The following is a 12,043-nucleotide window of genomic DNA, read 5'->3' as shown; positions in this document are numbered from 1 at the left end:
TAAAGCCAAGATGACACCATTGTCTGGTGGGGTTCTCAATTTATGTAGATGTAAACATATGACAACAATGACATAAATGTTAGGGGAGTGGTTGCAGAAAAGGGACCTATAGGGTTGCAAGGCTTCTGCAGTTTTACCTGATCACTTAAAAATACACACAGGTTAGTGTGTTTCAATTTGACCTCGATAAAGTTGGACGAAGGAAAAAGAACAAAACGACAACAACTTTAATATTCTGTTTTCCAAAGTGTTTGTGTCTAGCTTCTATTTTCTGAATGCACAGTAGTAAACCCTACATGCAAATGGTAAGATGCGTTTCATTATGAAGTTTCTGCTCGGACCGTATGTGGGAGAACAGGGTGGGTAGGGAGCAGGCCTTTTTATAAAAGCCTGTAAAACAAGCAGCTGAAATGACTAAGGAAACATAAAATATGTTATAAATTGTGGAATGAGGAGAAATTTATGGAATAATTTGGCTTTGTTCAAATCCATTGTGATGTTTCCTTAATTTATCCATAATTATGCACATGTTGGTACATTTAACTTCCCCATCCGAGGAACATTTGAGTTGCCGCTCTGGTGGAAAGATACTGGGAACAAATAAGGCAGATTTAGTCAAAGCTGTAGTTAATAATAGTGAATTCCTGGACATTCATGATGAACTAGGTACTATGCTAAGTATACTGTATGCATTACACCTCATTTAATCCACACAACAAGATTTACCTTGTGAGGTAAGGGTTATCACCCCCAATCTACAGATAAGCAAATTGAGGTTAAGTAACTTGACAAAGGTCATAGAGCTAATAAATGGTAGAGTGTCTTTAAACACAACTATAATTGAGTCCAGAGAACTAAGTTAAGCTGGATATCACTTTACTGAAGTTGATCCATGATTACAACAAGGTCATAATTTTTTTCACTATTTCTTGAATCCCAAATTTAATGGTAAGAATAAGCAAAATAAAACGGCTTGCCAATATTCTGGATATCACACCAGAGTCTGAAAAATCGCACAGGATTTTCAGGAATCTGAAAATCAGGATTTGACAACTTTATGAACTGAAACGCATTTTACACAATCTTCTCAGGAGGGCAATTTGGCATTATATATAAAAGCCTTTAAACAAGTGTGGATTTTGACTCAACAATTTCATTTCTAAGAATTAATTCTAAAGAAATCACCCATGATATGATCCAAAAAGAAAATACAAAGACATTTTGCTATAAAAGATGGCAAAAGTTGAGAAATATGCTAATTGTTTAATAAGAGGACATTGGTTAAGAAAAATTACAGCACATTCATACAATGGAATACTATGTAACTGACAAAAATCATACCATCTGCTGTCAAAAAATAGTTATTCACATGGCTAAAAGTCCATGCTTTAAAGTAAAATGACAAGCTGCAAGAGTATGTCTAATATGATACCATTTTTTGTTTTTTAAAATTTAAACACAGTGCACAAAATGAAGTGAATGTGGTGCACCAAAAAGTTCACAGTGGTCATGTATGTGCTTTACTATATTTTCCTAAGTCTGCTTGTGTTACAGAGACCATATACTGCCTTCAGTAACTTAAAAGAACACACTAACAATCCAATATATTGTATTGAGGGAAAGATGTACATATTATGCAACACAAATTAGAAAAAAAGCAAAATAACTGACTTACCCTGATTATCTCAATGGTCCTTAGTCCCACATCCGTGCCTATGAAGAAGCAACAAATTAACTTTTTAAAAGTAAGAGACAATATATTTAGGATATAATATTTTCCCCTGAAAATGGTATCATTTTCTAGGTCTTTCAGGAGAGAATACTGAGGCAAGCAGGCATTATACCCTTTCTCAAAATTCAAACTGGCGACCATCAATCAGGGGATATGTCCTCTATTTTAAACAAGTCCTCTCTGTTTGAGATAGATGTGGCCATAATCATTTGGTCTGACAAAAGCTGATGGCCTGTAGCAGCCCGGAATATGGTGATTAAATGGCTTGGAGGGTGAGCCATTTTTGTTTCACTGAACATTTTTCCGCCTTAATCAAAGATAATCTTACCCAAGGAAAGGCTTAAAAAGATGCCTTCCCCACCCCACCCATGATGGGATATGCACTTCTGACCTTCCCCGAGGGACCTGTAACTTTTAAATTTTCTCTTTGGAAATGGTTTTACTTTATGAAGTACTTTAGATTTCTGCTTTTCTCTTTTTCATGTGTAAAGTTAAAGGCACATTCCAAAAACGAATCTCTATGGCTTTCCTTCCTTTAGAACAGGACTTTCAGAAAGCTTGGGGCTTATGTGGCCATGTTCAAAGATTTAAAAATATTTTTGCTGTACACCTGAAACTAACACAACATTGTAAATCAACTATACTCCAATAAAAAATTTAAAAAAAAATTTTTTTTAATTGGGTAACGGGGATCGTTTTGCTGAGGGTGTGTCTCAAGTAATACCTGAGTTTTTTGGGGAAGGATCCAAAGCTCTTTTTGTGCCGACCAGGTTTTGCAGGCTGGTGATAACAGGAGCAAGGGAAGGATGAAGGTTGCCGTGGGTGCTGTGCTGACTCGGCTGAAAAGGAAACGCAGTGGTCAGTCTTAGAAATTCATACTTCTTATTACTATTCTACTTACTGAAGTAGCCCTAACCATGTAATAGAAAATTCCGTGGAGGCCAGAAAAGAAAACAAAAATTACTCACACTCCCTCTCTTATCACCCTAAACAATCCCATTTAACATTTGCTCCACTGCTTTCTCCGTTATATGTGCTTTTATATGTGGTTTCAACCGTCAAGGTAGAAAACGGGCAGTAATTTCAGCTCTTTGTGTTCCACATGAAATCAGAAACATTTTCCTAGCCTGTTACACAGTGTTTACATATGATCAGTTAATGCCACTAAGTGTCATTTGGGACTACAGGCAACATTTATTTTCTTTTTATCTAAATTACTGATCTATTTTGCTAAAACAAATATAATAAAATCTAGATTTATGGGAACTTGATCAAATAGAACCCTCAACTGTAAGAAAAAGCAGTAAATATCAGGGGAATGTGTTATTTTAGGAATATTAAAATTTTTTTTCCCTCAAAGATTTTCCTAGACTTGGTAATAATTCAGCTCAATCTGCTATACCTCCATTACTGTCTTTTTAAAATAAATCTAACATTTATTTAAATAAATTTAGATAATGTATAGTCATGTTTGGCTAGTGGCTATTCAATGAAAATCATATGCAATGAAAATCATATGCACAGTGAAGGATCTTTCCAATGCAGAAAACAATGACACCACTAATGAATAAAGAATTTTTTCTATTGAATTCTCACGGTTATGCTTTAACTGCCTCAAAATTTTGAGGTAAACCTAAGACCATAATTATTACCTGACAAATTATAATTTGATCCATTTCCTTAGTATGATGAAAGTTGTTTAATATTTTAACATTCCTTAAATATGAAAAATTTCAAATATACAGAAAAGTTGAATGATACAGTAGACACACCACCTAGATTCCACAATTAATATTTTACTATATATTTTTTGTTACATATCTATTCATCACTCAATTTGCCTTTAAAAAAAATTCATTTCAGAGTAAGTTACAGACATCAGTACACTTCACAATGGATATATATATAAAGGAGTGTTTTTATATTTTTCCTGAAAGGATATGATTTAAATCAATGGTGCTATAATAGATAACTACTCAGAAATGAGGAAGTACAGCATATTATAACCTTTGCCTAAACAAAATCTCAGAACATTGTGTTTGTCAAGGCCTTTAGAAATATGAACTTTGCCTGGCAGTGCTCCCTCAGTTATCTGAGGAAAAGATTTCTCAAGTGTTTTTACCATTATACATTTTCCTCTGCAGAGTAAAGATACTCTTTCCTGGTTGGTAGGAGAACAATTTTTTTAAAAAGAGGCTTGGTAGCCCCATGGCTAGAAGAGCTCTCTTAATGAACCCACTTTCTCTAGGCCAAGTCAACGAGTTAAAGTTCTCCTAGACCCTCAAAAGGAGGCATCTGCCTCCCTATCTTATAATTGCCCAGAAGGAAATCTGTGCCCCTAGAGAGTCCTGACTGCTTTAAAAAGGTTTGGAGGGGAAATGTTTGGGAATGGGTCCCTCTTTTTCTCCATCTGGGTCATGGGTTGATATTCAATTCTTGAAGATGGAGGACACTTCCTTTTCACAGCCTGCTACAAGCCTTCTTCCCATTAGCTACATAACAGTACAGACTCTCATATCATCTAGGTCATAATTTTAAGGACAAAGTAAGGATAAAATATATTTTCTGTTTTGCTTAAAATTGAATTAAACTTCTACCCTCTGAAATTAAAATTCTGTGCAAAGAGGTTAAAGAAAAGTATTTGATACTTCGTCCCAGGTTTCTGAAATATGACAGCTCACATTTACATAACAGATAAATGATCATGGTGGGTTTTTGACCTTTAATAATAGAGCCTCTAAATGTGTTAGCTTTGTACTTAACCTGAGTGTAAACTTTATTCATCACTAAGATGCACATATACATTCCTCAAGGACAGAAATCCAGTTCTACCTACCACCTCACCTGTCAGTCCAAAATTTTCTTAAAACACTGGAATTCCTTGTACCCCTTTGTGCCTTTGCCTATGCTACACCCTCTGTCTGGGATACCTTTTCTCTCTTTTCAATCTATCAAACTCCTTTTGGAGTGAGACCCAGTTGAACCCCTTCTGTGTTGCCCTCCTATACTCTCCAGGAAGAAAAATTTCATCTCCAGTATTGTTCATTCTGCATTCTAACCTCTATGTACAATAGGGCTTCAATGAAATCACTCAAGTTGAGTCTTCCATTAAGGAAGAAGCCGAGACAACTATTTTGCATCTCAAGTTCCCACTTTTGATACAAGTCTGGTCAGAGTCCTCACCAACTACTGACCTCTAGAATCCTACTGCACCACTGTCTCTTAGTACACATGATATTTGCTGCCCATTACATAAACCAGAAATGCAAAAAAAAAAAAAAAGTTCCAAACTTAACATGATGTTTATTGGGTTTGATTGCTCTGATGATTATCTAAGACAAGCCAGCTAATCTGTGATCCTATCTGAACAATGTTGTTTTTTCTTCACTCATTTTCTAACACCAATGAGGCAAAAGGGGCAGCTAACTTAATTCCAGAAGCACCTGTGTGCTAACCATAAAATCAGAACATCATCTAAACAAAGGTCTTGGAGAGGCTTTAAGGAAATTAGGAAGGAGACCGAAAGTCGTGCTTTTAACCTCAAAACAAAGGCCCATCTAATAACCCACAAAAGGGATTGGGGGTCCCATGTAAGTTTCTATAGTTTCATTATGTACCAAATGGGACTTAACATATTGTCTACCGTCTTGATTTTGTCAGCCATTACAATGAAAAAAAAAAAAATACAGTGAAATATACTTTGTTGAAAAAAAAGTGGCACTTACATCAGCCTTGCAAATAAACATGAGATGTTTGCTAACCCACAAAATATCACTCACTAAGGCCTCCCTCCCACAGGAGAAACCACCCCCCCCCCCACTTTGCTCTCCCAGGAATATACCATTAATTGCTCTCAGCATGTGTGAGTGGCTATTCACAAGTTAACTTTATAGCAATATTTAATTGAATGAATAGAACAATGTTGTGCTAATGAGGGTCAAATTGCCACCAGATGTTACTTCTTTCTTTTTAAAATAAACACAGCTGTGTACATGCAATGCCTAGGCAATATAGAACTAATAGTGGGAGAGAAAAGGGGTTCTAAGAAAACATTTGCAGGCAATAAAGGAGAGAAAAATCTAGGGATTAATGAATTCCCATCCCACCTTTCACTTTCTATTTCAAACACATTAAAGTACACCGAACTTGGTGTTGTGAATATGCTGTATATTACACATTACTTCCAAACAATCATTTATGAAACGGGGAACTTTCTCTCAATTGGGACAGGTGAGCCAGTCTAACGGGAGGCCATCAACAACCTGACTGTTCTGTGATGTCTTCCTCGAGGAGGTCCAGGAACCAGCTCGGAGTCTTCCAATCTCTAGCTGCACAAGCCCCTGTGCACACTTGGGAAGACAAGAAAAGAACAGAGGTGAAAAACAGTAGGATTTGTGTTCTAAATTCTCATGGCAGTGCCTCCATGCATCTCTCTGCAGCCAAGAACGGTAAACGGCTGATGAAGGCTGAAGGTAGAAAGGAAATTCGTTATCAAAAAAATCACACAAGGTCACAAAAATTTATCAACTCAACGCTATTCATCTCATGATTTTGCGACTTCTTTAAACACATTAAAAGGATTACATTTCAATTCACCTCCTTTCTCTTCCTTTTCCCTTCTGATGAAAGTATTTGCAAGCAGTGAAATGATTAAGAAAAAGTGGTGAAAAGGAGGACGGAAAAATCAAACACAGAGGTAATCTAATACAAGTCCTCTCTTGAGTAATAACTGATAGTTGACTATTTTAGGAAAGCAGGATTTTAAAATAAAATTCATTTATCTTTGCAAAAGCTCCTACAGCTATAGTATTTGTGAAACAGAATAAGATACACCTGGTTATAGCTGAATGGCAATTTACAAGGATTTTTATTAACCAGTTTCTTCCAAGGGAGGTAGGGTCCATGTGGCAGAGACACTTGGAAGGGAACCTTGAGCCTTAGCCTCCCGGCAACTTCAGTGAGAGACAGCTCGGGTGGCAGGAAAACCCCTCAAGCGCAGCTCTGCGATCTTGGGCATGCCATTCTACTTTCTCAGACTTCACTGTGAGATGAAGGACTTGGTCTTTCACAATCTTTAATGTTCCTTCAAGCAATAAACGCTGGATTTGATGAATTCATGTTAATATAGCCCAAGAGGGAGGAGGATACATTTTGTGACTCCAGGAGAACCTGTCCCATCAAATGCATTTAGAGGACAATTGAGGATACTCAGAATTCTCACAAGTATGAAAAACTAGCTTAAATCCCCAAACAGGGTTCCCTTCAATCCTGTTATTCAGTATAATAGCTTTCTTTTAGAGCTATTCCTGATTGGTTAAAATAATCAGATATTAGGTCTCTAGTAAGAAACTAGAATCAGCATAAAATTCAACACATTTTATAAACAAGCCAGATTAGAACTGTTCCCATTGAACTTGAGTTATACCAGCCACGCAGAAAGCAGCTAGGGACTCACCTTGAGGACAGTGGCCACTGTTTCCTGGGAGGCACTTCTCATGTCCTCCCCATTCACAGATAAGATCTGGTCTCCCTGAATCAATCTCCCATCAAGGTCTGCGGCTCCACCTTTCACGATGTCAGAAATAAACACTCCACTTCCATTTCTGTGAATACCATAAAGCAGTGTAATGGCACAACCTAATATTTCTATATTAAATCTGAGATTACTGATATTCTTCCCAAATGATAAACCTCAGAGTGCTTGTCCTTTAAATAGTTTATACCTATTTACGCTGCCTGTAATATTCACTTTCATTGGCCCAAGGGCATAATTTTTGCAAGAGGACAATTTTTAGTGAAATAAAATGGAAATTCACTTTAACAAGTAGAATTAAGTACTATTAAAACGTACAGGTTATTTCCTTAGAGATCAGCTCAATTATTATCATATGATCTACTTCTAGTTTTTTTCTCATTCTCCCTCTCTTTCCCTGCCTTCATTACTTTAAGGTTTTAATTGTTTATTTATTTGATGAATAAATAAATGTCTCAAAATTCAAGAGGTTAAAAAGGCGGGGGGGAGTTCACCTCTCACCTCTGTTCCCCTGTCCCCAAGTTTCCCTCTCAGAGGTAACCAATGTTACTCATTTCTTGGGTATCTCCAAGAGATATTCTGTGTTTACGTAAGCAAATGCATGTGGGTATAGTACACATGCTTGTAAATGGATATACATGCACATACACTCCTTTTTTCCCTCAGTTTTGTTTTCTTTAACTTTTTTTCACTTAATACCTTGGCAACTGGTGTTTATTAGCACTTGGAGCTTCCTCAATGTTTTCTTTCTATGGCTACATACTATTCTATGAATGTTCCTTAATTTCATTTATTAGTAAACTATTGGTGGACATATATCAATAGGTTATTTCCATTCTTTAGCTACTGCAAACTATGTGCAGTGAATAACATATCTACAAGCATATCGTTAGGATAAATTCCTAGTCGTGGAATTGCTAGGCAAAGAATTGTGAATTTTGAGAGCTTATACATCTTATCTTTTTTTTTTTTTTTAAAAAGATGAACTCATTCTAGCTCAGATGGGTTTTTGTTTTTTTATTTTATTTATTTATTATTTTTGGCTGCGTTGGGTCTTCGTTGCTGCACGCGGGCTTTCTCTAGTTGCGGTGAGCGGGGGCTACTCTTCGTTGCAGTGCGCGGGCTTCTCATTGCAGTGGCTTCTCTTGTTGCGGAGCTCAGGTTCTAAGCACACAGGCTTCAGTAGTTTTGGCACGCAGGCTCAGTAGTTGTGGCTCGCAGGCTCTAGAGCGCAGACTCAGTAGTTGTGGTGCACAGGCCATGGCATGTGGGATCTTCCCGGACCAGGGCTTGAACCTGTGTTCCCTGCATTAGCAGGCAGATTCTTAACCACTGTGCCACCAGGGAAGTCCCTACATCTTATCTTTTATAATGAAAACTTTTGTGCTAAGGAATATAAATGTTCCTTACAAACTCAATCTAAAATGCTGGTGTTGTATGAAGATTATTTCATCAATCCACTACGAGACAATAAAGGAAAAACCATTACTCTAAATGGAATCTCTCCAGGCACGTGTATGCATCACAGCAAGAAAGCAAACTTCAACATGGGCTCTGTCAGTTGCTCTGTACCCAGATGTCCACTGAGTTTGCTTAGAAATATGAGTCTCAGCTCTTTTGTTTCGTAATGCATTTCCAAATTGATGGTTTTATGGTGCTGAAGTAAAAAAGAGATCATGAGAGCACAGTACGTGGCGCAAAAATCAGTGCTCAAAAATGGTAGCTAGTATCTTAATAACAGCTTGGACTGCTGGAAAAAACCCACTAGGCTAGTCATCAGAGGTCTGTGAGGGTACATGACACAAGATATATAAAACCAACTTCAATTCTTCCTAAGAATATGTTTGATGCCATTTAAGGCTATATTGGGGTGTCACATGAAAATCCTGCAGCCCTGTTGGAATAAATGCACACTAGATATCTAAAGCCAGTAAACTGTGGAAGCTAGAATTGCAGTTTCAAAATTTTACTTACTTCTCTAACCTGTTAATATTATTCTGGAGTAATTACTGCAATTCCTATCACACGGGTAAGCAGCATAGATTTCAAAAGAGTAGCCTAGCCACGAGGATCTACCTACATTTTTGCTGCAAGCTATTATTTTGGGGACATCTGTCTTAATAGAAAACTATAGTCATGAAGAATCTATGCCTATCGACTATGTCAACTCAGCTGGTCTCAGGAACTACTCAACTAGTTTAAGTTAACTGAGTATGAAATTAACATGGTACTCTATGGCAAAGCAATTTTCCTAACCCAACATTGTATATATAAATCTCTTTCTTGATATCAGCTGTTTCTTGGGTGTGGTTGCTTTAATTAACCCCTGCAAGCCTCAGATCTAAGTGACTCCAAGTTGAAAGAACCTTGGAAACTCTGTTCTTACTCTCCATGGGGATAAAAGTCTGAACAGTCTGGGTCAACTGGGCTTAGAGTTCTATCTTTATATGACTCATTTTTGGGCTAAGATCTTGCTCAGAAACATGACCTATCTCATTCAAGTATTCATAAAAATGTTAATTTTAGAAATCATATCATTAGTTTACACTAAGCTTTATCTTTCAGTGTTTATAGGCTTTAGCCCTTAAAACTCTGAAGGAATGAGGCCAATCAATCCTGACCTTCACAGCGTTTCCTTACCGCTTCCCAACGATGCTCAGGCCCAGTCCTCGGCCAGCCTTCTTCTGCAGATCCACGGGGAAAATCTCTAAGTTCTCCTCATCTCTGTAGTGCGCCTCGTCTCTATATACCACCAGTCGCACCTTCTGGGGGGTCTGCCTCAGGGCTGTGATGGCTTCTTCGTGGCTGGCGCTCCGCAGGTCAATCCCATTAACCTGGAACGACGGGCATCCAAGATGGGCTGGCCAGCAGAGGCCTCTCTGTCTGGGGGAGCTCCTTGACCCAACCAGTGAAAAACCTCCAGAAATGTCCAGCCATTCCCAAAGCACACAGGGAGTGACCACTAGCAGTCATAGCTGCTTCAGATACAAAGGACGTAATCCTTACACTCCCCCACCCCAAATGAGCATAGAGGGTGGGTTAGTACACATGATAATGCAATTTTAGGTGGGTGTGAACTTTACTGTGAACTCAACATGAGACAGCAGGGACTACTTGGCTCATTTAATTGAGGTCAAAGGGGAAATAAACATTAGCATTTGGTCAGCATTTTTTGGACTCAGTTTGCTGATTGAATTTGACATCCTCACTCTTAATTGCTAACATCATGACTACTTCAGAACAGGCCAGAAGGCAATGAGGGACTGGTATTTCTGACAGTGTCAAAGACTCCCTGAAGTCCACTCATTTGAATCTGTATCTGAGTGAGCACAGACAGGACCATGCATTAGACAGCAGACTATACTGGAAACAGCACTGAGTAAAACCATGGCCCCGCTTCTAGAAAATCATGTGAATTTTGGCAAGTCATGTAACCTCTGTGAGCTTCCATTTCCTTGTCTGTTAAATGGCAATCATAGCCAACTTATTTATTTACTTAATAAATGCTTGTGTATTAGCCCTTTATGAGAATTTCCTCATTCAATCTTACACTAACTCTCTGATACTATTACCATTTTACAGATGAGGAAACTGAAGCATGGAGAGGTTAAAGTGACTTGACCAAGGTTACAAAGCTAGTACACGGAGGAGCCACCATTTGAACCCAGATTATCTTTCCACCCTTAGTCTCTATACCATGCTGCCTCATCTTATTCTTAGAATGGGTTTTTGGAGCTCCCTGCCACAGCAAAAATCAAGTATTGATGTTGGTAACTCAATTTGACACAACGGAGAAATTAAGAGGCAGAGTAGCCCAGGCTCAAATGAAGGGACTCATGGGTCACTTCTTCAAGGTCCCAGCTAGGAAAAGAGCCAAACCAAGGGAAGGATGGGCCCAGGCCATGGCCAGGTGGATGACAGAGTTCTCTCAAGATATTGGTTTCAGTCTGTGTTTTGGTCCATCCCTGTGTGTCCTGGGCAGGTCAAGCCTACCTCTGGACCTCCATTCCTTCATCTGTACAATGAGGGGCTGGTCTAAGGCTCTTCCAGTTCTAACATTCCAAAGACTCAGGACTCATGCATAAAGAATGGTTACAGAGAAGGGAGAAGAGAAGAATGAGCCCTTCTTGGAGGTGGTGACTTCTGAGCTATTATTTAAAGCTGACGCTATGAGTCAAGAAATTGTTTAAAAGCCTAATTTTCAAGCTGCTTTTTCTTTTCTGGTATATCTTGGTGGGTCTGGGAACTCACTTAGATTAACTACACCCAGAATAACAGTGTTTAAGCAGGGGTTTTGGATATAGATGGAATTCGGTTTGAGGGCTGATTTTAACTTACTATGTGAAACCTTACATAGATTACTCAAGGCCAGCTTCAACTCTGTCTTCCACAAATTGGAGATAATAATAATAACAATAATCATAATATCCATGTAGTGTTGTGAGGATTAAATGAAATAAACCCTGTAGTACATTTGGCACAGGGCTTGGCATACAGTTAAGCTTGACAGAAGTTAGGAATTGGTAGTTTTAAAAGGAATTGAAGTAACTGCAGTCAGGGCTGTATTTTCTCAGTGCCAGCATTCACTGTTACTTTAGGCCCACGAATGCACTTCAGGCCCACGAATGCACTTTCACTGTTTGTGAGGTAAACCCACAGACAAAGGGGAAAAGAATGTCTCCAGAAAATGTGGTCTGAGCTGATTATTTTCCTGTATTCCAATAGATGGCACACAAGACCACTTCTGCTACTCAACTGAAAAAAAGTTACCTCCGTGA

At 38.3% G+C, this 12,043-nt stretch overlaps 1 protein-coding gene across 14 annotated transcripts in view; it reads right to left on the bottom strand.

Moving 5' to 3' along the window:
• The window catches only part of PATJ (PATJ crumbs cell polarity complex component), a 349,371-nt gene that overhangs the window by 31,075 nt on the left and 306,253 nt on the right, over positions 1-12,043 (bottom strand). For all 14 annotated transcript variants that reach the window (XM_036844784.1, XM_036844830.1, XM_036844805.1 and 11 more), the window contains 5 exons: positions 9,906-10,099; positions 7,188-7,335; positions 5,995-6,081; positions 2,457-2,571; positions 1,676-1,713 (listed from right to left, as the gene is read on the bottom strand). In XM_036844784.1, the coding sequence (XP_036700679.1) occupies positions 1,676-1,713; positions 2,457-2,571; positions 5,995-6,081; positions 7,188-7,335; positions 9,906-10,099 (582 nt within the window). The remainder of the gene's footprint in view (positions 1-1,675; positions 1,714-2,456; positions 2,572-5,994; positions 6,082-7,187; positions 7,336-9,905; positions 10,100-12,043) is intronic.

The sequence above is a fragment of the Balaenoptera musculus genome, chromosome 1 (genome assembly GCF_009873245.2).
Source record: "Balaenoptera musculus isolate JJ_BM4_2016_0621 chromosome 1, mBalMus1.pri.v3, whole genome shotgun sequence".
Classification (NCBI taxonomy): Eukaryota; Metazoa; Chordata; class Mammalia; order Artiodactyla; family Balaenopteridae; genus Balaenoptera; species Balaenoptera musculus.
This window is presented reverse-complemented; position numbering and strand designations above follow the sequence as displayed.